Consider the following 27,040-nt stretch of genomic DNA (forward strand, 5'->3'; position numbering starts at 1 on the left):
CTTTTGGTGGCTTAATGTTTCAAGCCTACAAATCTGCATTGTCGTTTTCATATAATCAAATGTTTTCAACTTTTCTTTATAAAATATTGAAAACTGAAATGAGTCATGATGTGTAATTTCCTTGAGAAAATACCAAACCAAAAGTACACAGATTTTACAATGTTCATTATTACAATTACATATGTTAAACTTATGCCCACTGCAGTTTTACTCTATATTTGGACAACCCTAAATTAACCTCTCAATCTACTTCCTTATGTAACCACAACTGGAATATGTAACTCAAACTAAGTGTAATGTGGTGTCATTAACTAAACTGTTTTTAAAATAGAAAAGACTTTAAACTGGGACTAACTAGTTTTTCCCAGGCCAGTAAAAACCATAATTTTAGTTGGTAAAAACCATATCGGGTAAATACCATGCCATCCCTGCCTCTTCCATATTTCCTCTCACCTCTCTCCCCCAAATCTAATAGCATATTTCTTTTGGAACGTCTCATCGATCTCTTCCTCATGTCTACACTCAGACCCCTACAGACACCCACACCAGGACCCAATAGCCAGAGGACTCAAATTTCTGACCACAGCAGAGTATTACAGGTGACAGGAAAGGAGATAGCACTGGGATCCCTACTGAGCTGATATCCCTGGACTCTGTTTGGAGCCTTTGTCTTTCACATTAGCCTCTAACTAGTAAGTGCCTGATAAATTTGAAGCCTTCTGCCCACAAAAAATTCTCAAGAGAAGAACCATTAGCATCCCTGCAAGCAACACCACAGTTAATTGACCCAATTCTTATCAATTTCACTGTTGTCCACAGGATTCATAGAGCAGCAGTGAAGAAGACTAGCACCACTCTGGTTGCAGTTTGGCAAAGTTCTGAGTAGCAACAGAAGCTCTGAAGCTGTCTGCAGATTTAAGATGACAGCATAGCATCATTTTACACATGGTTTAACATTTGGAAAGTGGCTTTTACCACCATAAAGGCTAGGGTTTTTTTGTATTTTTTTAATGAAAGCTTAGATTCAACAGAATTTGATAGCACTCTACCAGGAGAATTCTCACTTGCCCTGGGTGAACGTACTGTTTGAGCCCTGCTTGTTATTGTCATGGACCTCTTTAACCTTAAAATCTAAGGCATATCCACCAACTGAAAAGACAGGAGAGTTGTTTATGGAGAGCTGCAGGGGCTATTTCTGTTGACGCCTTATTTTACCACCATCTGGATGATTGAGTGAATAGCATGTTAAAGAAATTCTTTGAATTTCTTTAATTCAGAATAGCAGAGCTATTTTTACCTAGCCTTCTGACTGCAGGAAAGCAGGGGGACCATGCTACTCTACCACTCCCTAGTCTCCATTTTATTAATACCCCGCTCCAGAAAATAGTAGAAGTATCGACCCTCCAAACAATGCTGAAAGCTTTCCCAAGCAATAACACAAGGAAATTGAAACCTAATTCTTGTCAGTTTCACTGCTGGGACCTGATGGCCTAGACATCATGTGTAAAAAAAAAAAAAAAAAAAAAGAGCAGTGAAACTGACAAGACAGGTTATTTTTCCACACTCTGGTGCAGCTTGGCAAAGTCCTGTATGATAGCAGAGGTGCCAAAGATGCATGTGTACAGACTTAATAGACAGCACTACATTCTTTCATACTCATTTCATATTAGGAAGGTATAATTCACAAACAAAGGCCATTTTTCCTTAAAAAAAAAAAAGTTTCCACTCTGCATTAGTTGATGGCACGTCACTAACAAGTGAAAATGAGAAGCCTTCACTTATTGGCCACAATTTGTCTTTACTAATGGACAATAGGACTGAGACACCCAGAGAAAGTTATTTTCCAGCTAGATAAAGGATCTCACCAGAAGTGGAGCATAAGAACCAATGGCCTTTATTCCGAATAAAATACGATTAGCGGAGAGGCAAGAGGTTGGAGTGGAAACTAAGCTAACAGAATTACTCATTATGGTAGAAGAGAGTGTAGTAGGAGGATAAAACACATACGTATTTCTCTTCAAACTTCCTGGCAAGAGCTTCCACTTTGTGTCTTTCCTTTTCTTCATCATTGAAGGGATCACCAAGGTCTCTCTTCTGTGAAAATGAACAGAGGCAAACGTAAGAATCGACTCCATCACACTGTCTTACTGAGAAGTCCCACCACAAGCAGAGCCTCTGAAAAGAAGCTTAGCTAAACCATCTTCAATATGCTGAAGCGCTGTTTTCAGTGGATATACTACTGCAGCTCTTTGCACAATGAGAGAACCACTTTAGGGGTTCTCAGAGTGCAAGAAATAACCAGCAACAGAGAACATACACAAGGATTGAAAATTTATCCAGACACTCACTGGCCAAGAAGTCAAATTACTAGACAGAGGGAGGCCGAAAAGGTGAAGTAAGCCTTCCATCACCCTTCATTGAGGTTTCATGAGAAACCCAAGCCTCCATGGACAGTTACAAAGGAAAAGAGGGTGCTGGGATTCATTTCAGGATTCTGCTCATGGATTTCATCTTTTGTATTACTGCTAGCTAGCAGCTGACTAATCTGAACGCTCATCCCTCTTTTCTCTCTCGGGCAGCTAGAAGGAAGGAATTTGCTCTTGTTCTCTCCTCCAACTTGTTACATCCCCCAGAGTCCTGGCTGCCACACACACACAGAAGCATATGTTCTCCCCACTCTGCCTCCCCATAGCTTCTGTCCTTCAGGTTGTCCTTGCATGTAAATAGCTTCAGTGCCTGCCCCAGTGCCTGCCACTGCTGCTCCTCAGAGCTTTCTCAAGCAGCCACATGAAACCATCAGTTGACTGCCCAGATGGTTCTGGACAACAGACATGAAACTGACTAGAACTTGTTAGTTTTCCCAAGCAACACCATAATGATGTTATTGGCAGTAGCACTAGAACCATCCATTGCAGATTGAGGAAATCACTATTTCTACAGATCACATTAACAACAATTCTAGCTCTTGCAGAGCACTTTGTGTCTTTTAAATCTCAAAGTGCTTTACACAGGAGGTCAGTTTTAATTTTGAAGCACTTTGCATTTAAATTACATTATTTAAAATCAAAGTTTAGTTTCTGCTGAAACTGACTGGTGAGCCCTCTTAAGGAAAAAGTTTCCTACTCAGTACTGGCAAGCGAATTTCTCAGGTGCTGACTGACAGCAACTTATGTACAAAACAGGAATCAACAGAGAATGCTCAAATTGAAATATCTGTGTACAATATGAGTCCGTCTCTCTGCAGATTCCCACTGTACAAGCTGTATGGAGAAGATCTGCTTTCAATGTTCTTTTAAGGATATTCATGTTTCAAGCAATCCAGGTACCAAAAAAGCACTGCAGTCAGTCTGGATCAAATCAAATCATCATTATATGACATTGTCGTACTTTCCAAACAGTGTTTTATCCATTTCAAGGGAAATTCTAATAAGGCAAAAATATAAAGGGAGTGCTGTCCAGCAGTAAGAAGTCCTGGTTTCTAATCCCAGTTCTATCACCAAGTTGGTGTGTGATCACTGACAAGTCATTTCACCTCTGTGCCTCAGTTTCCTTCCCCATCCTTAAAATAGGGATAAAACATACAACGCTCTTGGGAGCTGGGTAAGAATATTGTGAAGCAATCTGAAATCTTTAGTTGAAAAGTGTACGTTATTAGATGCTCACCTTGTCTCCTGAGGAAATACCTTTCACTTTCCCTCGAGTATTCTTCAGAAGCTCTGGGTAGAAGAACTCTGGGCACCGTTTGTGATCTGGCTCAAACAGGGTGAGTGTGATGCGAACTGCTGCTGCAGCTGAGTCCTGGGGCTGCTCTGCTCCTGCAGCGTCCTCTTTACGAGGCTTCTTCAAGAAAGTGTTGCTTAGTGGACCTGGCAAAGAGGTGAACTGAACCCTGTGGGGTTCCGTCATGGCTATTATCAAGTCTTAGCAGGTCTCATGGCATGGTTTCCATTAGTTCAGAGAAGTTCTGGTGAAACCTTGTGCATGTGCATACATGGGGATTTCAATCACAAGGGCAAACACAGAAATGTTTAAGGACACAGGAGCACATTGGAAGCAGAAAAGATTATTGGAGTTGGATGTTTCTTTAAGGAATGGCAAAGACTGGCTCTCTCACAGCTTGCTGCATTCATCAGAGAAAGGCTGATTCTCAGAGCAGAAATACCTCTGAAGTTTGCGGTCCCCTACATTTTAATGTCGGTCCATCTGTAACATTACCGCTTTAATGCTGCAAAACTCCATTTCTACAGGGTGGCGAGAAAGGAAAACAATAATCTGGTGCACAGTGCAACCTCCAGAAAACCAGTTTTAATATGCCTGAACGCTCCTTTGTCACAAATGTCGGTCTGGACCGTGCCACGTTGCATCAGAGCGTTGCCCTTGATGGCAGATATCAAGATGCAAGGAGAGCCAAATACACCTGCTCCTCCTCTGCACTGGGCACAGACGCATGCTTGCTACTGTCAGATGCCTGGTCCATGCCCGAAGATCAGCACTCACAAGACTGCCTCCCAAAGAAACTTCTTCACATTTCTGACTGGAAAGGAAAATAAAGAGCCAGCTTAAACACAAATGGATTTTTTTGTTGTTGAGGGGATGACACCACCCCACAATCCAGCTCAGATAAGTGTGTAAGCTCAGGAAGAAGCCTAAAAAAAAAAAAATATCACCTCAGTGACAACAGGTACCCGGCTCAGAAGCTGATCCCCAGAGAGCTTCCAGGCCACAAACCCACTGGGGGAGATACCACCTGCTGCCTCACATGCTCCACCCAGCCCCTAGAGATTGGGGGAGCCTATGGCCCAGCTGCCCGATGCAGCCCCAGGGAATGGGGACACCCTCAGGCCGTGTAGCTGATCCAAGCCCAAGGGAATGAGACCCCAGATTGCCCGGGGGGAGGGAGGGCCTTTCGGGCTAGATGCCCCAGTAGAGCCCAGGGAAAGGTAACGAGGGCGGAAAGAAAGGAGAACAGTGGCTGTAGGGGAGGCACTGGGATCCCCTGTAGCTGGTGCGCCCGGGGGCGGCCAGGAGAGGGGCCTGGGCCGGCTACCCGCGCCGACCCCAGTGGGAAGCGGACGAGGCTTGAACCAGTCACACCGCTACCCAAGGGAGGTGCCTGTGCACCAGGCTCTGTCCCGCTCAGGCTCGGACTTACCCGCGCTCCAAGCTCGGCCGTCTCCGCTCACTCCCAGGCCGGATCCGTTCCCTGCTCCCGTATCACGTGCCGGAGGCGCTACCCCGCGCCGAGGCGGCCGAGCAGGGTCACGTGATACTCCCGAGCCCAATGGGCGGGGAGAGGGCAGTCACGCGCGGAGGAAGCGGCGCGGTGACAGCGCGCCTGGATCACGTGACGCTGTCTGCCCTATCCCGGTGGCACCGCCCCCTCCGCTGAGGCTGGCCGCGCCGTGGGTGGTGCCCCTCCGGCCCGTCCCGGCAGCCCCTGCGCCTTGCTGCTGCTGGCTGAGTCGGTAAGATGGCGGCTGTGAGTCTGCGGCTCGGAGACTTGGTGTGGTGAGTGTGGGGGCCGGGAGGCTGGGGCAGCGGGCGCTGGCAGGAGCTAGCCCTGCAGGGGTGTGGGGTTGGGTGATACGGGAGTGGCGGCAGAGAGCGGGGGATGGGGGCGGGGGGCTGGGTGGTACCGGAGCGGGGGCGTTACCGGGCTGCCTGTAGCGTTAGCGGGAAGACGTAGGGTTGGGGGGAGGGTATAGGTGGTACCGGTGAGGGTAGGCACCCGGGGGGGGGGGGGTGAGCCGGGCTCTCTCACCCTGAAGCGTTGACGTAGGCATTGGGAGCGAGCCCCGCCTTCCCCATGTGAAGCGGCCCGGGCTGTTGTTCTGGACAGGTCAGGGAGAAAGCGGGGTGAGAGCTGGGACACTTGCCCCAGGAGCGGACGGGGCAGTTGAACAAGAGGTGTCAGTTTGGAGCGGTGACAGTGGCGAGATGGTGCAGGGCACTGGCCTGTTGCCGACACATCACTGGGGGCAGAGAGTTGATGGGGGGGTTATATGGGTTTTGGGGGATTCTTGGGGGGGCAGAATAGCATCAGAACTTCGATTGGTCAGGAGGTATTGGGTTGAGGACAGGGTGGGGTACAGAGCAATGGGTCTCTATTTCAGGGTGAAATGTGGGGCAGGCTTTGCCCGTGGGGTGGGTAATGTGCTGTTACCTGGGAGTCTTTAGGAGTAAAAGGGATAGAGAATCATTGCCTTAGTATTTTTGGAGCTAGAAGACAGGGTGAGACGACCATCTAAAGAACAGCAAAAGTAGAGGAACGAGGCAATGGGATGATTGCTGAGAGGATGGTGCTGAATATACAGGAGTCACCTGGGGGTTGTGAGCAGGGCAAGGAAGGGGGGGGTGATCATTAAGATCTGGGTGCCACTTGTAGGGAGTGATTTATGTGATAAGCAACACAATATAGGAATGGGATTTTTTTTCCAGGTTGGGATATCCCTGTTGGAGCTCACAGGAGCAGCTTTCCCCTGTCACCCGTGCTTTATCCCCCAACACAATTGAGGAGTCACGGTCTCTATGCTTCCAGCTCGGGAGGACTGATGGGGCCTCCTTCAAAGCTTGTTAGCACTGCTCCTAAAGTGTACAGGCTTCACTGTGCTTCTAGACGGCATTGAATGACGGGTTAGGCATCACACTAGGGCCTGCAACAAATAGCTAATCCCCAACACGCAAGTGTATGCATTTATATTTATATCCCAGATAAAAAGAAGTGCGTGGTCCAGGCTGACAACTGCAGTTTCTCATCCGAAACATTGACAGTGGTGTGAAGTTGTCTAATTTATATAGCAAAGTAAGTAAAGGTTGATTCCTTTAGCTGAACTTGTTTCAAATGAGTGTTTTGGGAGTGCACTGCTGTTAGTGATGTTTCTGAATGCAGATCATCCAGCTTGAGTTTCATACATGGCCATGTAGTCAAGGCACAGCCGCTAGGCCCACCCAAAAAGAGCTATAGCCATAAGACTTGGAGGGAGATGGGAAAGCAGAATAACCTTGATAAAAGGAGACTTGATGGATGTAACAGTAAAAGAAAGTCATGGTTAGTGTCCTTCTAAGCAGTGTTTTTGTCATCACCAGCTTGCCCTCTCTGCGGAAGCCTCACCTCATGGATGTTGACATGCTACTTGCTGAGAATTTTAGTTCAGGAACTGGCAGGCACTAAGGATTCTCTGCCAGTCTCATGCAAGACAGTGACTGATGCCAGATAAGGTTTTGTGAACATTTGAAGCCTGTGTGACAGGGGTAGGAAGACTATGCTTTCATGCTGACACCGACCCCCGCCCCCCTTCTGTGAGGAAATGCTTTGGCGTAGACTTTGTGATGAAACTTGCAAAGGCAGGAAATAAACTTTTCTGTGTTTCTAGTGGGCCTGCAGTATGTTTCACAAATCTTAGGAGCATGATGAGCGGCTGAAAAAAGTGATAATGGAAGTAACCTTGCAACCTTTGATATAGGCATTCCTATCTTAAATTATAAAATTGTACATTTTAGGAATCACAGCTACATGAATTGGAAACATATGACGCTTATTAGACTGTTCTGTCCTGAAAAGTCTTAAGTTATGAATCCAAACTCTGGATTTCGTATTGATGCAGGCAATTAAACTAGATGTTTGTAAGGGAGGAAAGAAATGTCATCCAGTCTTACCAAAGTACTAAGAGCTTTAGTACTGATCTTCCAGGTGCTAGCTTTATCATCTCTATTCTTAATGACGTAGGCCCTGATCCTGTAATGTTCTCCATGTGAGTGGTCCCCTGTACCCATGCAGACTTCATTGCGGCTCAGCATGGCCACAGCCATCTGCTCACATGGCACTTGGGAGCATTGGTGAGTGCTCTTCCAAGCTGAACAGTTCTTTCTGTCCTGGTAGGCTTTGTGGTTATATTGTGTAAGCTCTGACTTTTGAAAATAAATTGCAGTGGAAGCAGATAGAAGTGGAGCAACTGTCTTTTCTGATGCTAGTGGCTGATCTTTTTGTTTTTCCTTAGGGGGAAGCTGGGCCGGTATCCTCCTTGGCCAGGAAAGGTGAGTCTGCTTCTATCCTGAAGGGAGCAGTTCATGAAAATAATTCCAGTGAAGATTTAAGATTCTTATCGTTTTCGTCTTTAATTTTTAGCTAAGAAGCTTTTTGGCCTTAATTGTGAACCAGACTATGCATCAGGGATTTTACTTGACTCAGAAGTTCAGTCTGTCAGTAACAGCTGTTAGTTCAGATGGAATGAAAAGCAGTACAAACCAAATTGTCAGAATCTGGAACTGATTGTATTCCCTAGTCATAGCAATTTAATCCCTATAGCTTTCTGCAAGACAGGTTTCTCTTCTCCCATAATAAATTGGCTAAATTGACTACATGCACTGTCTTAAGTAATAAACAGGAGAGGAGAGTCCAGATTCCCAAACTAATACTTAAAGTTACAGTTTTGTCATGTTCTTTGGGAGAAGACACTGGGTGATTGTGGATAAAAGTTCTAGATATGGAAAGAAGATTTTGTGTTTAAAGTCAGATTGTAGGCACTGTTTATATACCCCCAAAGAAGTGTTCTATTTTCTGTTTTTAGTGTAGGTACATGTGCTGACCTAACAATATAGGCGTTGTCTTCAGGACAAAAAAAAAAGTGTGTTCCTAACTTGTTAGCTTGAGTTAAAATCCAAAAGAAGACAAAGCAATTTGTAGATTTTAATGTGATCTGCTAACTCATGTGAACTCTTTGAGAGTCTATGGTTTAACTTGTTCTAGTAACTTGTGTTTAAATTACAACCACCTTGTCTTCATTCACATTTTAACTCTGAGAAAAACACCCTTTTCTGTACTGAAGACTAGGCCTTAGGTAATATGTGCCTTATGGGAGCAAAGCTCTGTAAACCCAGCCCGGTTTTCCAAATTTTAAAAAGATACTTTACTCCTAGGGGATAGGGAGAACCTCATGTTGCTGATCTTTTAGAACAGTAAAACCTCACTAAAATTACACTGATGCATGTGCCTGAGCTCATGCAACACAGGTATAACTTTGTAGCTTACAGTGAAGTTCATTCATCTTTACTCACATCTGTCCTCTCTCTCAGGTCCAAAAGCCCCACAACACCCAAAGGCATGACTATTTAAAACAAAAAAAAAACCCATGAAAATCATGGAATTCACAACAGCTGTGACAAAAGTCCAATCTTATCTCCTGAACAGCAGGCTAAGCCTATAATGCGATAGGGTGATTGATGCTAACTCTAGGCATAGTGCTGTGAGTAACAAAGAAATATATGGATTGTGTGCTTGGGAGGAAGACCTTTGCTACCAGTATAAGCCCCCTCCCCACCACCATTTTACTTTAAAAATATTTTTTAGCAAAGAACCATGAAGTAGATTTCTTTTTCATAGACTGAAAACTTTAAAAAGCCACAGAATTCTATTGCTGCCTCTCTAACGAACACTGTCTCCTGTCTTTGCCCCTCAGATCGTTAATCCACCTAAAGACCTGAAGAAGCCTCGTGGAAAGAAGTGCTTCTTTGTGAAGTTTTTTGGGACAGAAGATCAGTACGTACCCACTCTCTTCATCTGATGACAATGTTGGCCTTTAAATCACAGGGCTTTCCTGGAAGAGTTTTATGCTAGCATAATAAGATGTAGCTCTGAGAAAGATTGCCTTATATTATCTATATATAACTATTATTCTATGATGTAGCTTCTCATGTGGGTGTTTGAGGGCTGCAAAGACCTTCTCAAGCATGTTTTGATTTTAGGTGCTGCTGTGACAGGGAGTTCTGGGTAGTTGATCTCTTGCATGGGCGTAGGTGTGCCTGTTAATGTTAGTGCAACTGTCAACATTTTTCAAGTATAGTTTGTGGTCTCTCTTGTTTCTCCTGCCATAAATATAAAGTGGTTTTATTCACGTCACTCATAAAGAGAACACTTTATGATGTCTGATGGCATAAAATGTGCTTGTTTTGCATTTGGGAAGACTGTGCAACACGGGGTGGTAAAGTTACTGTAAGACATTTTTCTATGAAGTAGCGTTTTGTGATAAAGGCACATGCCAAAATGAGAAAAATCACACTAGTCTGACAATTACATACCTGCTGTTATTACAAATAACTTAAGATTCCTGGAACTGAAATGTTAGCAAACACCACCACCACCACCCTGCTGTGTTGTTTATTTTTTATATTTGAAGTCATTTTTAGTCAGTTTCGCTATTTCCCTGTGTAGTCATTTAGCAAGGGGAAAACAAACAAACAAACAAACAAACAACCTCGTTATGAACACCAATAAGTAGAAAAACCCTTTACTTTTTTGAAGGACTTAAACAAAAGTGAGGACATGCGCATTAACAAGATGCTCTGACAGGAAATGGAAGTTTTATTTTTTAATTGTCACTTTTTCAAAGCATAATGTCAAAGCTTCACTGTCCCTTTAAGGACTGAGGTCATGTAACCAGCCAGGACTAGAAATGGAAGCTGCATACCAATAAAATGGAGGCTACTGGCTTTCAAATAATGTAAAAATGGTGTCTTTATGAGCTGATTAGTCATGATTTCTTGTGAGCTAAAGTTGTTAGTAGTCAGAGTGGATATTTTCATTCCTGCACCTCGATCACTGTAATTCTTGGTTATAACTAAGGAAAATATTTTGTGGTAGGTTTGGACAGGGAGAGGGGGATTTTGTCCAAACGATAGCTTTAGAAAAACTGATCGTAGATCTGGAATGTTCCACTTGAGATTAGTGGATAGATAGCAAATTAGGAGGCCAAAGCTACAAAATAAAAGTGGCTTATCACATGATTCTGGAGTTCAGGTTAGGAAAAATCCTATCATGTGGCAGACTGGAACAGCCGAAAACCCAGCTTGTGAAATGTAATCATTTCCTGGTGGATAATCACAGGATTTAAAAATCCTGGTTACCCTAACTGATGGGTGTGTGCAATTTGAAGTTGGAGCAGAAATTAATACTGTCCTTCCACCTCAATTTTCTTATAAACTCCACTAATCAAGAGAAGAAATGGATGCCTCCTATGGCTCTGTTATATCTCATACTGGACCTTGTGGAGAATGCATATGTTTAGATCTGTTTGCTTATGCCAAAAAATGGGAAAATTTTCTCATCTTACAACTAAATTTGAGATTAGATTCTTAAACCAGTTGCCTTAAACTCCAGCAAGCTGGGAAGGAGAAATTTCATGGTTGCAGAAATAAAGTAATTTATTCCATAGTTGGCTTTTATCTTATTTAATTGTTTAGATTAGTATACAAAAGTAAAAACCACAAGGAATCCTTGTGGCACCTTAGAGACTAGCACATTTATTTGGGCATAAGCTTTCGTGGGCTAAAACCCGCTTCATCAGATGCATGGAGTGGAAAATACAGTAGGCAGGTATAAAAATACAGCACATGAAAAGATGGGAGTTGCCTTACCGACTGGGGGGTCAGTGCTAACGAGGCCAATTCAATTAGGATGGATGTGGCCCATTTCCAACAGTTGACAAGAAGGGGTGAATATCCTCCTAATTGAATTGGCCTCGTTAGCACTGACCCCCCAGTCGGTAAGGCAACTCCCATCTTTTCATGTGCTGTATTTTTATACCTGCCTACTGTATTTTCCACTCCATGCATCTGATGAAGCGGGTTTTAGCCCACGAAAGCTTATGCCCAAATAAATGTGCTAGTCTCTAAGGTGCCACAAGGATTCCTTGTGGTTTTTGCTGATACAGACTAACACGGCTACCCCTCTGAAACCTGTACAAAAGTAAAAAGTGATGCATCTAGGTGGAGATAAGTGCCCTGGCTGAAGATAATAAACCTGAAAAATATTAGTAAGACAGCTGAAAACAAAACTCCTGTCATCGCCTCCCCTGCCCCACCCCCATCCCGATCAGTCTCCATCAAACTATGTGTGCTCAGTTACAAAGACCTAGTACTGGACTATTCTAGTGTAATTAACGCCCAGTTTTGCCTGCTTAAGTTTTTGAGATGGCATTAGCTATAGTATCATCCATATGCTAATGACACTTGGCTCTACAGCTTATATTGTCTTGGGTTGGCAGAGATGGGGATCTGGACAAAAGCCATTCTGGCTTATGTTCGGTGTATATATACACAATGGAGGAGATGCTGGCTGGCAGGGGAAAGCATTTTGAGGAACTGTTGAAGTCTCACTCTCTCTCAGTTGAGGACATTTGCCTATCCATTGGCGAAAGGGTCTACAATCTCAGGCTATTGATGTACTCCTTTCTACTCAAGATTCCCAGATGGCAAATGTGGCCAAAAATGCCATCTTTTCATTGTATGCTAGCTGAAAGACTGCAGTATTGTCGTCTCCATGCCTTTGTCATCTTGAGGCTGCAGTGTGCCCTACCTAGGATTAAGCGTGAAGGCTGCTTAACTCAAAAATGAACACTGGTGCAAAATATGACAGCCAACTCTTTGATCAGAGTGGATGGGTAGGAATGTATTATACCTGTGACTTGCATTCTGCAGTGCTTGTTGGTGAAACTTTCAGGTGAAATTCAAGGTTCTCCAAGATCCTAAATGGCTTAGGGCCCAATTTAGAAGAGACTGCCTCTTCGTTCCTTGCGCACCACAAAGCTTATGTTCATGTGCAATGATAAAGCTAACTTGCCCCAAGGCAAGGCTACAGTGAGCAAGGATGGGGTGTTCAAGATTGCAGAACTGGCTTTGGCCAAAGATGTATAAACCTGAGCCTGGCCGCATTCAGACATCCAGCTTTTCACAGGCTTCCTGCTGACTGTTACTCCGTGCATTTAGCCTCTTGGTAAAGTTTCCATTGTCTCTGCCCTTAAAGTAATAGTGCTCCTAGAAGGTGTCTTGCTAGCATGTAGGAAATGTTAGAACATAAGCATGTCCATACTGGGTGAGACCAATGATCCATCTAGCCCAATATCCTGTCTTCTGATAGTGGCCAATGACAGGTCCTTCAGAGGGAATGAAAAGAACAGGTAATCATTGAGTGATCCAAATCTTAAAATGTTTTTGCATTTTAACTTAAGGCCCATGAAGTGCACCCACTACTTCTGGGGGCATTCTGCTCACAAGATTTTAAAATTCTGCATATTTTATTTGTCAAAATAACACAATATAATCTCACTGGTTTTGATTATTTTGGTAATTTATTTGAACTACAATACAGTGGATGGAGAACGGGAGTGAGGAGCATTGGAAGAAATCCCCAGACCCCCTTGCCTAATAGTAATGTAGCTAGGTTTGACCCTTTATTTCTAGTTATTAGTCAACAAATATGTGCAGCCATATGCTCCATGTTACATCGTAGGCGACTGAAGAGCAAGTGAAGGCTGGGGAATCAAACTCACAATTTATATTGGCTACTTACCATCTTCAGAAAGATCAGTAGCAAACAGTTCATGGAGCACATTTTGATAGGAATTTTTTTCAGTTCAAAAACGTAGACCAGTTCTAATCAATAAAGGACAATAAGCATTTATAAGGCCTTTACACCACTCTGGCAATGTAGAGGAGCCTTAAAACTTTTACACCTGTTTTATACTCCTGGATGAATTCATAGAGAATGGGAACAATTCACTAAGCAGACAGGCTGCTACATTCTGCTCTGCCTGAGGGCACAGAGCCTGCCCCACACTTATCTCCTCAGAAACGCCCTGAAGCCCTTGCTCCTCCACGAGGCGCACACTGCAATAGTAAGTGAGAGGGACAGAGTGTGTATCTGTGTGTGTGTCTCTCTCTCTCATGCACGACTGCACATCCTCCCCCCACAGCAGTGATTTACGTCTCTACAGGTTGCTCTGGGCACCTGAATCAACCTGCCTGTGCTACCGGGGAGGGGCACGTGACTGCTCTTGCAGCTTCCCTTTGCTTCCCCGTCAGAAGTCATTTTTCCATGGGGAAACAAAGAAATCTGCGGGGGACATGAATTCTGCGCATGCACAGTGATGCAGTATTCCCCCCGAGTAACCCATACACCATAACGATGGGGACTTTATCAGTGTCTGCAGTAGTAATATAGTACTTGCACCTTGCTCTGAAGTATTCAATAGTTATGATACACATATTGTTGGTTATATAGCTCACTCACTGGCTCCATGAAAGAGAGTGAGATGTTTCAGACTGCCTTAGCGTTCATTTTGGAAGTTGGGAGATTATTAGCTATTGCTCTAATTCTGAAGAGAAATAACACTCTGAAATGTCTTTCCTTTCTATCCCCCAAATCCCAAGGGAAGTCCCATATACCCTTTTCTCAGCACTGGAAACCTTATAAGTAGGTTGGGGTCTCTAAGCTCTGCTGGAATATATTAAGCAGGTCTCTCTCAAAATATTGGTATAGATAAGCTCCCTCATCCACCCAATATATAACTGTGTTCCTAGGTATACGATCACAGCCCATCTTATTTCCCAAGCCTACCGACTTGTCATAGGAAGGCTTAGTGCACCCCCACAATAATAACACAAAATAAGGCAGGCAAGGAGAACCCTAACATGTCTTTCTCAGACAAATGACAGGACTGAATCCCATAAAAATCAAACTCTGTGAGAGAGACCCAAGGTGTGCTTCATACAATTCAAAATAGTTCTGCATGCAGTGGTCTGTGCTCAACTAGAGGAACTTGGCCTATCTGCAATTAGCTTTGGCAAACCGACATTAGCTATGTGCTATGACAGTGTCACTACCTATAGACATGGAGCCATTTCAGTGAAATACTGGAAAGTACACTGCAACCACCACTACCTGATAAATACTACCATGCTCTTTCACTTAACTCACAAGCCTTACAGCTTGAAAAAAAAATCTTAAGTATTACAGTGTATTATCAAAATTTTATTGTTAACATCCTGGAGCACCCCATAACATCTTTCTGAAGTACCAGTGTACAAACTAAATAACCTCATCAGGAATAGGGACATCTGGGCTCACTTCCTGACCTGAGCTATCCAAAGAAAAATCAAAGACAAATCTTGCTATCCAAGATAAAAGTATAATATATAAAGACTGTTTGAAAGATACAAAAATTATGGCCTTAGCAAAACCGTGTTAGCAGTTTCACCAACCCCCGTATCCTTCTGTGATGCCAAAGCTTAAATTCTGCTGCTGCTCTTTCCTGGACCCAAGGGTTCTTCATGGGATAATAGAGCTTTCTGCTGCAGCCGGTTGGAATGTTCACCAATGATCTTGCATTCAGAAAACAGTAATTTGGAGTTGGCCTGGTGGTGAATGTGGGGCTTTTGAAGGTCTGATCAGGTACTTGGAGCTATGGGTAGGGTATTTAGAGCTTGGGTTAGGGTTTCTTTGGACAGGGTACTTGGAGCTAGCATTAGGATTCTTGTGAGTAGGTCTCCGTGATCTAAGGTTAGGGTTCATATGGGTAGGGTACTTGGTGCTAAGGTTAGGGTTCCTATGGGGGTACTTTGTGCTAGCGTTAGGGTTCCTGGGGGTGGGGGGGCACCAGGGTTAGGGTCCTGTGGGTAAGGTACTTGGAACTAGTATTAGGGTTCTTGTGAGCTAGCGTACTTGGACTTAAGGATATTCCTATGAATCATGTATTTGGAGCTAGGGTTAGGGTTCCCAGGGGTAGGGTTGGGGTTCCTATAGGTACAGTACTTGCAGGTAGGGTGAGGTTCCTATAGTTAGGGATCCCCATCCTAAGGCTAGGGTTCCTGTGGATAGGGTACTTGGTGCTAGGGCTCCTGGGGGTGGGGTGTACTTGGCACTAGGGTTAGGGTTCCTATGGATAGGGCTCTTTGCCTTGAATTAATGTTCCTACAGGTAGGGTACTTGGAGCTAGGGTTATGGTTTCTATGGGTAGGGTACTTGGAGTTAGGAATAGGGTTCTTCTAGGTCTCTCTGCTCTAAGATTAGGGTCTTTTGGATAAGCTATTTGGAACTAGGGTTAGGGTTCCTATGTTTCTGTGACTTGGAAATAGGATTATGGTTCCTTTGGGTAGGTGATGTGGATTTAGGGTTACGGTTCATGGGTAGGGCACTTTGAGCTAGGGTTAGGGTTCCTATTAGCAGGGTGCAAGGAGCTGGGATATGGTTCCTATGGGTAGGGTCTGTGGAGCTAGGTTTAGGGTTCCTATCGATAGGATCCATGGAGCTAGGCTTAGGGTTCCTATATGTTGGGCTCCCCACCCTAGTGTTAGCGTTCTAATGCCTAGGGTTTTCATAGATTGATAGACTCTAGGACTGGAGGGGACCTCGAGAGGTCATTGAGTCCAGTCCTCTGCCCTTATGGCAGGACCAAATACTGTCTAGACCATCCCTGATAGACATTTATCTAACCTACTCTTAAATATCTCCAGAGATGGAGATTTCACAACCTCCCTAGGCAATTTATTCCAGTGTTTAACCACCCTGACAGTTAGGAACTTTTTCCTAATGTCCAACCTAAACCTCCCTTGCTGCAGTTTAAGCCCATTACTTCTTGTTCTATCCTTAGAGGCTGAGATGAACAAGTTTTCTCCCACCTCCTTATGACACCCTTTTAGATACCTGACGACTGCTATCATGTCCCCTCTCAGTCTTCTCTTTTCCAAACTAAACAAACCCAATTCTTTCAGCCTTCCTTCATAGGTCATGTTCTCTAGACCTTTAATCATTCTTGTAGAGTTCCTATGGGTAGGGTGCTTGGACCTAGGATTAGGGTTCCTGTGGGTAGGTTGCTTGAACCTAGCGTTCAATAAGGTTAGCACTTATTTTATGTTATGCCTCAGAAAACTCTTTTCTGGATACTTGACCTTCCTTAGCTATGAGATCACAGCCTAATATGTCATATTTGAGAGTACTTATGCTAGGTCATTGTTTTTTGAGGCATGCATGTGTAGCTATGAATGGCTTTGTTCTGTGGTGTAGCTTTATTTTTATAGTACCCTACAGTATTGGGTGCTTTACAGACATTTAAGAGGACAGGTCCCTGTCCTGGAGAGATTAGATAAATCTATGGCATGTAGAAAAGGGATAAACTAGGGAGAGGAATGCAGATTTTTTTTTTCTTAGTGTGTCTGTGACTTTTCTAAGCCCTTGCCTGCTTGCCCTTATTCCTTAGTCCTTTATATAGATCTTTAATCCTTGTCTCCAACAGTCCCAAGTGTCTGTGTCTCCCCTAGACCCCGCCTGATGTATAGATCTTGCTCCTCCACTACCAAAAGAATAGTGAGCAAAGAGCTGGTGTACGTATGAAGGAGGTGGGGAGTGGGCAGGTACACACATCAGTGGCAGTTGGGAGGAGAAAATGCAATGGATTCCCCCTCCAATAAGTTTTTGAGGAACAGACTAGTGGAAATAAAGTGATTTCATTGAGGGGCCCAAATCTGGAAGGAAGTTGTGGGAAATGCTTCTTAAATGACTTCATTGACTTGTTTCCCAACATTCTTATCACACGTACATGTGTGAGAGAGCGAGCTAACTAGCTTTTCATAGACCAACACTGCCCAGCTTCCTAGTGATTCACTGTCATTTGAGGTCCCTAGGGTGAAGGGTTTCATGCTGCCAAGAGAGATTCCCTGGACAATTTCTAGACTGTTGTCTGAGAATCACTGACTTCACTCATTATATTGTGCTAACTCAAAGGTGGGTATGAAGAGGGATGTAGGATGAGGGAAAGGATTCTGTAGGGTGCACAGAATGGAAAGCATTGTGTGATCTTCCACCGTCAGGGCTACAGTGGAAACTCTAGAGCACGAACCTGCTTGCAGTAAGTGGAAAGTGTGTAAGCATGCTTCCTGCACAGTGAAACCTGTACTAACTGCAACCTCTAAGCAATAGTTACCTGCTCTAACAGCCATGAAGTTTCTGATCTCTCCTATATTAAGTCCTATGTGAAAAGCATCTACCTGTGAAATGTTTGCAGTCCCACACTGAATGGTCCAGTGGCTCATTGTATACAATGGCCCATGCTAGTGGAAAGGAAGCTGCTTCACCCAGGCCTTAAGATGGTAAACTGGTCATTGCATCATGAAAAAAGAGCAAATAGGAACAGGCAAAGGGGCAAGACCCAAATGTGAAGTGGAAAGAAAAATTCATCCATGAGCATGAGGCTGGGAACTCTGCTATTTTCCTGTGTCCTAAACAGATGCAGGAGACACAGGCTATTTGCTATAACTGGTCAGAAAACCTTGATGCGGAGGCCAGAGACTTTAAAATGAAAAGCAAAGGATGATGAGATCAGTGAAATACTCTGGGCTTTAAAACTGCACAGATGAACATTCTAAAAAGCATTGGGGAATTATGATTTTAAGGCAGGTGGATGGAGAAAAGCTGCCTCAGGTTGTTTTTGAAGCTGTTTCTTTCAGAGACCGTAGTAAAATGAGAACAGATCTCGGGCAGTCTGGTTCCATCATGCTGATAATATATGGAACTGGGATAAGATTGCTTGTCTGAGTATATGGACAAGCCATGGAAAAACAAACTAGAAAAGTGAGCCAAAGAGCTCCTAGATATTCTGCTGTGGTAGCACAACTGGAAGGTGAGAGAGAAAAGCACTGAAACTTTTTAAGCATTATGAAACACTTCAATACTGAATGTACCAGTTATGTGGAGGAGATCCAATTGAAAATCGAGGAATCATGCCATAATGGGTGAATTTCTAATTTCTATTTATTGAAAAATGAGCTACTGAGGCATCATGTCTTAAAATTTGTGTTCAGTTTATTGCTATGTAGATATGATTCTTGAAAATATGAAATTGAAAAGGCTTCCTGTGAACAGCAGCACCTGTCTGCAGGAGATAACCATTGCTGGGGATAATCAAAATGTTTAAATCTTCTACCACTGACATTTAACATCTTTTGTTTTTCAATGGTGCCCATTTTTAAAATTCATTTCCCTGCCTAATGCTGTACACTGAGCTGCTCCCTGATGAAAAATGCTGATGGCTGTTCCTATTCAGAAAAGTTTCCAATAAATAGTGCACAGAACTCTACTCTCCCCAGTAGTAATGGGGAAATAGCACTGCAGCCACTTAACTGATCCGCAGCAGATCAGCTGAAGCGCCCTTTTCAGATTTTGTGATTAGATGAAGGTGGTCTTAACGCTTTATGAGGCAGTTGGAGAATAGGTGGAAAGGCACTGTGGAGCTACAGTCTGGAATGAAAATTTTGAATTGGTAGAAGCGGTGGACAATGTGAAAGAAGGCTATCATTCTGCATGAGAGCCTACCCATTCCAGAAGTGTCAGGGAAAACCAGTACAGCAGCAGTTGTTATAGGGAGAACATTTAGGAGTTTCTTCACAAAGCAGAAGAGAGCTCTGCTCTGATGTTACTACATTGTAAAACACAGTGGTGCGATCCTCTCTTAAACACACTGCCAGCAATTGAGGATAAATTGCTTTTTTCATCAAAAGTGAAAAATGTCAGTTTATTACAAGGCATTTGATCCTTTGCGTGTCGAAAGTGTGATGTGCAGTGAGCTATGGTGTGTGTTCTCCTTCTGTTTTTGGTGGTCACCCAGGTGTTACAAAATCTAATTTTGAAAAATATTGTCTATTCTTCCAGCCCTCATGGGGATTTATACATACATACACAGTACTAAACAAGAGTAATCTTGTCTCTGACCAAAAGATTGTTTTGTCAGAACTGTTAAGTGGCCTCCTGTTGCAACAGTCCTAGGAATAAAATCCCACATTGGGTGTGTGGGTTTTTCCCCACACCAGTACAAGAGCAATCAGTAGTGCACTTATAAATGTATGTGCTCACATGTGGGTGCATTGGCAGAGCACATGAACGGTGCCCAGAGGCGAGTTTCATTTACACAATTGGGTATGCTACTTGTTGGGAAGGCTGATGAAAGACTTCAGTGAATGTAGGAGTTGGAGCCATCAGGGAAGAGGGAACAGAAGTGAGTTTGCTGGTATGGTCAGTCCAATGTGGCCATACTATTGTATATGTCAGTTTTATCTCTACATTGTGGGGTTGGGTGAGGAAGTTGATGTGTATTTTGATTGGAAAATGTATCAGTGGTTAAATTTTTCTGACATTTATTATCAGTGCTTGGATCAAAGTGGAACAGCTGAAGCCTTATCACGCCCACAAAGAGGAAATGATCAAGATTAACAAGGGTAAGCGCTTCCAGCAGGCTGTGGATGCTGTGGAGGAGTTCCTTAAGAAAGCCAAAGGCAAGGACCAGGTGAGTGGCTTTAGCTTTACTTTGTGTGCCAAAGTTGGGCTTGACGTGATCAGTAACCAAGCTTCTGTTTTACCTTTATTAAAGCTGGTGGCCTCTAGCTTTAAATTTTCCATAGAAGAGTGGTCATGATGGCCATGATGCTAGTTGGCACTCACATAGTACTTTCCATCTTCTAAGCACTTAATCAAACATGAATTTCCCCAACTCCATTGTGAAGCAGGTAAGCATTATCCTTTTTTTTACTAATGGGGAAACTGAGGAAGAGAGGCTAATTGACCACACAGTGAATCAGTGCTAAATCTGGGGTTAAAACTCACTTTCTCCTAAACCTTTGTTTTAGAGTACATGATTCCCCCGGTGATCCTTCACCTGGCATGTTCTATGAACCAGTTTTTGAAACTGATACATTTGACATAAATGCTAACTTCAATAACTTCAAACTCAACAGCTTCAAAGAGCTAATTTTTGTTGGACCCGGTGCTGTAATGTGACTTTGAACCATCAGTTTCCTGATAATCGGCATTGGATTCTTGGTATCCCTGGGTTTTTTTATGAAAATCACTCAAGTTTCTCTCTCTTCCTTCCTTGCAATCTTCTGTTCTATAATCTATCAGGCGTCTTCCCATAACTCCAGTGAAGAGAAGAACCGGCGTAATTCCAGTGAGGAGAGAGGCAAGCAGTCTGCTGGTGAAGAGAAACGCAAAGCTGGTTTGTCTGAAGGGAAGTTGAAGAAGAGCACAGGGGAAGGGAAGAAGCGAGCATCTTCTGTCTCATCAGAGCGAGGCTCAAAATCGCCCCTGAAAAGAGCACTAGATCAGAGCCCCCGGAAGCGGGGACGGCCCCCCAAAGATGAGAAGGTTTGTGTTCTGCATGTCCTGCCATGACCTGTGGACTTCACTGATGGACTCTAGGGATGGTTGGCACTTTGGTTTACAGGCCAAAAGGAAGAGTTCAGTTTTGTACCATTTGTAAAGCTCTTTGTGTCGACTCTTCTGAATCTATTAGCTGACCAGGTTATTGTTAGAACATAAGACCATAAGAACGGCCATACTGGGTCAGACCAAAGGTCCATCAAGCCCAGTATCCTGTCCTCTTGACAGTGGCCAATGGCAGGTGCCTCAAAGAGAATGAACAGACAGGTTATCATCAAGTGATCCATGTCCTGTCACCCAATCCTAGCTTCTAGCAGACAGAGGCTAGGGACATCATTCCTGCCCATCCTGGCTAATAGCCATTGATGGACCTAGCTTCCATGAATCTATCTAGCTCCCTTTTGAACCCCGTTATAGTACTGACCTTCACGACACCCTCTGGCAAGGAGTTCCAGAGGTTGACAGTGCAATGCGTGAAAAAATACTTTCTTGTGTTTGTTTTAAACTCGTTACCTATTAATTTCATTTTGGTGGCCCCTTGTTCTTGTATTATGAGAAGGAGTAAATAACACTTCCTTATTTACTTTCTCTATACCACTCATGGTTTTATAGACCTCGATCATATCCCACCTTAGTCGCCTCTTTTCCAAGCTGAAAAGTCCCAGTCTTATTAATCTCTCTACATACGGAAGCCATTCTATACCCCTAATCATTTTTGTTGCCCTTTTCTGAACCTTTTCCAATTCCAATATATCTTTTTTGAGATGGGGCGACGACATCTGCACGCAGTATTCAAGGTGTGGGAGTACCATAGATTTATGTAGAGGCAATATGATATTTTCTGTCTTATTATCTATCCCTTTCTTGATGATTCCCAACATTCTGTTCACTTTTTTGACTGCCGCTGCACATTGAGTGGATGATTTCAGAGAACTATCCACAATGACTCCAAGATCTCTTTCTTGAGTGGTAACAGCTAATTTAGACCCCATCATTGTATATGTATAGTTAGGATTATGTTTTCCAATGTGCATTACTTTGCATTTATCAACATTAAATTTCATCTGCCATTTTGTTGCTTAGTCACCCAGTTTTGTGAGTTCCTTTTGTAGCTCTTCACAGTCTGCCTGGGACAGTTTTGTATCATCTGCAAATTTTGCCACCTCACTGTTTACCCCTTTTTCCAGATCGTTTATGAATATGTTAAATAGGACTAGTTCCAGTACAGATCCCTGGGGTACACCACTATTTACCTCTCTCCATTCTGAAAACTGACCATTTAATCCTACCCTTTGTTTCCTATCTTTTAACCAGTTACCGATCCATGAGAGAACCTTCCCTCTTATCCCATGACTGCTTATTTTGCCTAAGAGCCTTTGGTGAGGGACCTTGTCAAAGGCTTTCTGAAAATCTAAATACACCGTATCCGCTGGATCTCCTTTGTCTGCATGCTTGTTGACCCCCTCAAAGAATTCTAGTAGATTGGTGAGGCATGATTTCCCTTTACAAAAACCATGTTGACTATTTCCCAACAAATTATGTTCATATATGTGTCTGGCAATTTTGTTCTTTACGATAGTTTCAACCAATTTGCCCGGTACTGAAGTGAGCTTACTGGCCTGTAGTTGCCAGGGTCACCTCTGGAGCCCTTTTTAAAACTTGGCATCACATTAGCTATCCTCCAGTCATTTGGAGCTGATTTAAATGATAGGTTACAGATGACCGTTAGTAGTCCTGCAGTTTCACATTTGAGTTCCTTCAGAACTCTTGGGTGAATACCATCAGGTCCCGGAGACTTATTACTGTTTAGTTTATCAATTTGTTCCAAAACCTCCTCTAATGACACGTCAATTTGGGACAGTTCCTCAGATCTGTCACCCAAAAAGAATGGCTCAGGTTTGGGAATCTCCCTCATATCCTCAACAGTGAAGACAGATGCAAAGAATTCATTTAGTTTCTCCGCAATGGCCTGATCGTCTTTGAGTGCTCCTTTAGCATCTTGCTCGTCCAGTGGCCCCACTGTTTGTTTAGCAGGCTTTCTGCTTCTGATGTATTTAAAAAAAATTTTGCTATTACTTTTGGAGTCTTTGGCTAGCTGTTCTTCTAATTCTTTTTTGGTCTTTCTAATTATATTTTTACGCTTCATTTGCCAGATTCTATGCTCTTTTCTATTTTCCGCATTAGGATTTATCTTCCACTTTTTAAAGGATGCCTTTTTGCCTTTCACTGCTTATTTTACTTTGTTGTTTAACCACGGTGGCTCTTTTTTGGTTCTCTTTCTATGTTTTTTAAATTGGGGTATACATTTAAGTTGAGCCTCTATTATAGTGTCTTTAAAAAGTTTCCACGCAGCTTGCAGGGATTTTACTTTTGGCACTGTACCTTTTAATTTCTGTTTCACTAACCTCCTCATTTTTGTGTAGTTCCCCTTTCTGAAATTAAATGCTAGTGTTGGGCCGCTGTGGAGTTCTCCCCGCCACAGGGATGAATATCTTCTGTGGATTCCTAGCAGGATTAGATAGTCTTCCTTGAGTGTTTCCATTCATTTTTGTCTGAGAGGGCTGTCTTGTGCAGTTGCACATGGTTCTATCTTGCCACCCCACCTGCTCAGTGTATGCATGAGGGCCGATTTGAAGATTAGTGAGGAGATGTGAGCTTTAGTGCCTTGAGATGATATCCTCATGTACATCTCCCATCTCATCTGATTTGTGTGGTTGAATGACTGATACTCTTCCCTCCCTTACTCCCAGTGCTAACATAGATTGGGGGCTTGGGTCAGGACATCTGACTGAGAGTCATTGAAGAAATGGGTAGGGGTAGGGGTAAGCTATCAGAAGCATTTGTGAGGCTTATTTTAGCTTCTGTGATTGTGGATGTATTCCTTCTGTTACTGAGATACAATGCAACCCTAGGTTTTGTATTCTCAGTTGTTTCTGGGTGTCTCTGCAGCAGCAACCAAATGTATTTTTGTATCTGTCCTCAGCTAGAAGGTTGCAATTTTTTATTTTGATTGTGGACCCCACTGCAGTGATCCATATCTTTGTCACCTCCAAAATGGATTACTATAATGCACATGCTCTACAAGGGACTGCTGCTGAAAACCGTGCACAGCATGGCAGCCTGCTTGCTCATTGGTTCTTCAAAGGGATTACTTTGTACCTGTAGCTCATGTTCGTTGCTGGCTTCCAATGCACTTTGGAGTACAATTCAAGATGTCAATCTTGATCTCTAAAGCTCTAATTGGATTTGGCCCTGGTTGTCAGAGCAGCAGCCTTTCTTCTTGATAGCTGGAACTTAACTGCGGAGTTATTACCAGGTAGTAGATGTGAGGGTACTGCTGGCAAAGCAGGTTTAATGATGGGCTATTGACTCTCTCTTTGTCAGACTGAAGAGGGTGGTCAGGAAGAGAATTCCAGAGTCTGTTAAGGCCTATCTGTTTCTCCTTTCTTCTGAGAAGAGGAAAAGGTGGGTGGGTAGGTATTGGTGGGTTCTGGGCAGTATTGATGCTCTGGGGACTTAATTGGTTAATGCAGAATAACTTTTTATTGACTAACTTATTGTACATGTTCCTTGTGCTTCTGGATAGACTTATCTTAAAAGTTCAGGTATAAATACATGGATTAAAATGGACCTTCAGAATCTTCTGGGAATGAAAGATGCTTTCTTGGATCAGAGCATGATTCCAATCTTGGAGGGTGCATATTGCTGAAGGTTGTATATGTGAGATCAGTTGCCAGTCATGAGTTTGATCCTCATTGGCCTGAAGACTTGTCAGTCATCTTGGCATGTGGCATTTGTCACATGCGGAGAATGCAGCTGCAGGAGTCATGCCAGCTGCCACAAATGAGTTGGAGGGATTTACAAAGTAAGTATTTTATTGGCAAACCTCAGCAGAGGCTGTGGAAAGCTGTTCTTATGACATTGAGCTGATCAACTGGCTAGCAAATGTCTGACCAGAGACAACAGGCTAACTAATACGTGAAGTTGATAACGATATGTGCCTCCAGGGAATAATATGCTGTCTATTAATGCCATCATGGAAATTTAAAAGCCCAGGCATAAATTCTGCTGTTATCCGTATTGTGAAAATAATAATTAAAAATCTAATATTTTACTTTTCTGGCCAAAAGAAGAAATACTTTACACACATTTTCTACCTGCATAGGTTGAGTCGCGTGAAATGTTGGCTTCTATGACAGTGTCAGTTCTATTTCATAACAGATAGAGAATCTTTCTTTATCCTTTTTGTGGGGGGAAGAAGATAAAGATAGCTACACTACTTAATGATGAGAGGTGACATTGCTGAGCTGCCAAGAAGCACACAACCACAGCTGTACTCTTCTTTAAAATATGCTCAATTTTAAACTAAAGAGATTAATATTTTTAAGTTAGGCAAAATCTGGGCATCCATAACTTGTCAAGATCCTAAGGGCCACTAAACTGAATTAAACAAAGCAGATTGTAGCCACCCTCGGCTGTCCAAACAGCAGTGCCGTTCCCACTAATTACAAATCCCAGCAGGCAGTGCTTCACCTTGATCTGAGTGGAAGGCCTCCTGGATCTAGATGGAACATTACGTGCTGGGGTGTGTAACGTCCAGAGTTGTGTTCTGTTTCAAAAAGACAGCAGCAACAATCCAGATTAGGTCCACGAGCCATACTTTGGCCATATTTGTTCTAAGTAATGCGAGCTGCTGCTTTGTTCCCCAAGTGAAACTGCCAGTGTTTGGACAGTAATGTGCTCTTTCAGGAAGTAGATCTGGGGAGGGAGAGGATCATGTTTGTCCATTTCTTGACAGCCGAGGAACCACCACCACCCCCCTCCAGGAAAATGAAACCAATCATGCCCCACCTCCTTCCTGAATCCTGCTATGTGGTGTCATAGGGGCCTGCGCAGCTTAATTTATACATCTTCTGCACACCACATATGGGAAATGCTGCTATAGAACTTCGTAATATACTTCCTCTTTCTTACATGCTTTGCTAAGTAGTAAAATAGTTGAAATATTGACATGTTAAGTATGATTGTTGTCATTGGAGTTAGCAGCTGTTGAAATGAAACAAACACCTGAGCTACTGTATCAGGTATTCTGCAAACTGAGGCAGACATTGGTGCTTTGGTTACGCTTACTTCATGTTGTGAAGGTTTCCTCACTATTCATAGCAGAGACTAATTTTTTAAAAAGTGAAAGCTGAGAATCTGGAGAACAATTAAAAAGTCTGTGGCTGATTAGCCCTGATTAGTAGTTCTCTCTCTCTCTCTCTCTCTCTCTCTCTCTCTCTCTGAGGGATGGGCCCCACATTTGGGGAAATGCTGGAGTGGGGGGGTTCAGTTCTTCCCAAGTTCGTTTTGCATTTGTGTAAATATATTCCTCCTGGGTACAGTGGGCTTGATTTCTCCTGAAATCATAACTGTGTTAAACTCCCCATGTCAGTGATTCCTACTCTCCTTCATTTTGCCCACTGCTGGATAGTGTTACACTGATGATGCAATGCATGGTGCAGTGTGACCTTCTTTGGGGAGGGATTTCCGAAAGGCCTGTGAAATGGAAAGTGTTTCATGATGCTCTTCAAAAATTGTCTTGTTTGTATGTCATAAAAGCCAACACTACATGGTCAACTCTTGGGACTCTATCAGCTACAGCAGGGGTTGGCAACCTTTCAGAAGTGGTGTGCCGAGTCTTCATTTATTCACTCTAATTTAATGTTTCACATGCCAGTAACACATTTTAACGTTTTTAGAAGGTCTCTTTCTATAAGTCTATAATATATAACTAAACTATTGTTGTATGGAAATTAAATGAGGTTTTTAAAATGTTTAAGAAGCTTCATTTAAAATTAAATTAAAATGCAGAGCCCCCCGGACCGGTGGCCACGACCCGGGCAGTGTGAGTGCCGCTGAAAATCAGTTTGCGTGCCGCAGGTTCCCTGTCCCTGAGCTACAGTCTTTACCACCCTCCTTGTCTCTCCTCAGGACCTCACGATCCCTGAGTCCAGTACAGTGAAGAGAGTGATGACTGGAACAGTGGCAGGATTTAAGTGGCCTCCTGGTGTAAGTGAGGTA

At 43.3% G+C, this 27,040-nt stretch overlaps 2 protein-coding genes across 9 annotated transcripts in view; one reads left to right on the top strand and one right to left on the bottom strand.

The window, feature by feature from the left end:
- The window catches only part of UBN1 (ubinuclein 1), a 35,345-nt gene extending 30,123 nt beyond the window's left edge, over nucleotides 1-5,222 (bottom strand). For all 4 annotated transcript variants that reach the window (XM_024214325.2, XM_024214307.2, XM_024214316.2 and 1 more), the window contains exons 1-3: nucleotides 5,153-5,222; nucleotides 3,664-4,534; nucleotides 2,008-2,094 (exon numbers count right to left, since the gene is read on the bottom strand). In XM_024214325.2, coding sequence (XP_024070093.1) covers nucleotides 2,008-2,094; nucleotides 3,664-3,906 — 330 coding nt within the window. In that variant the 5' untranslated portion in view covers nucleotides 3,907-4,534; nucleotides 5,153-5,222. The remainder of the gene's footprint in view (nucleotides 1-2,007; nucleotides 2,095-3,663; nucleotides 4,535-5,152) is intronic.
- Nucleotides 5,223-5,416: 194 nt separating this feature from the next.
- Nucleotides 5,417-27,040, top strand: part of GLYR1 (glyoxylate reductase 1 homolog) — a 34,308-nt gene continuing 12,684 nt past the window's right edge. For 3 of the 5 annotated variants that reach the window (XM_024214257.2, XM_024214272.2, XM_024214279.2), the window contains exons 1-6: nucleotides 5,418-5,508; nucleotides 7,998-8,034; nucleotides 9,456-9,535; nucleotides 19,967-20,105; nucleotides 20,720-20,962; nucleotides 26,951-27,037. In XM_024214257.2, the coding sequence (XP_024070025.1) occupies nucleotides 5,471-5,508; nucleotides 7,998-8,034; nucleotides 9,456-9,535; nucleotides 19,967-20,105; nucleotides 20,720-20,962; nucleotides 26,951-27,037 (624 nt within the window). In that variant the 5' untranslated portion in view covers nucleotides 5,418-5,470. Of the gene's footprint in view, nucleotides 5,509-6,711; nucleotides 6,803-7,997; nucleotides 8,035-9,455; nucleotides 9,536-19,966; nucleotides 20,106-20,719; nucleotides 20,963-26,950; nucleotides 27,038-27,040 lie in introns of all 5 variants that reach the window. The other 2 variants (XM_024214289.1, XM_024214264.3) reach the window with 2 other exon arrangements.

The sequence above is a fragment of the Terrapene carolina genome, unplaced genomic scaffold, assembly GCF_002925995.2.
Source record: "Terrapene carolina triunguis isolate 2854851 unplaced genomic scaffold, T_m_triunguis-2.0 Scaffold93, whole genome shotgun sequence".
NCBI lineage: Eukaryota > Metazoa > Chordata > Testudines > Emydidae > Terrapene > Terrapene triunguis.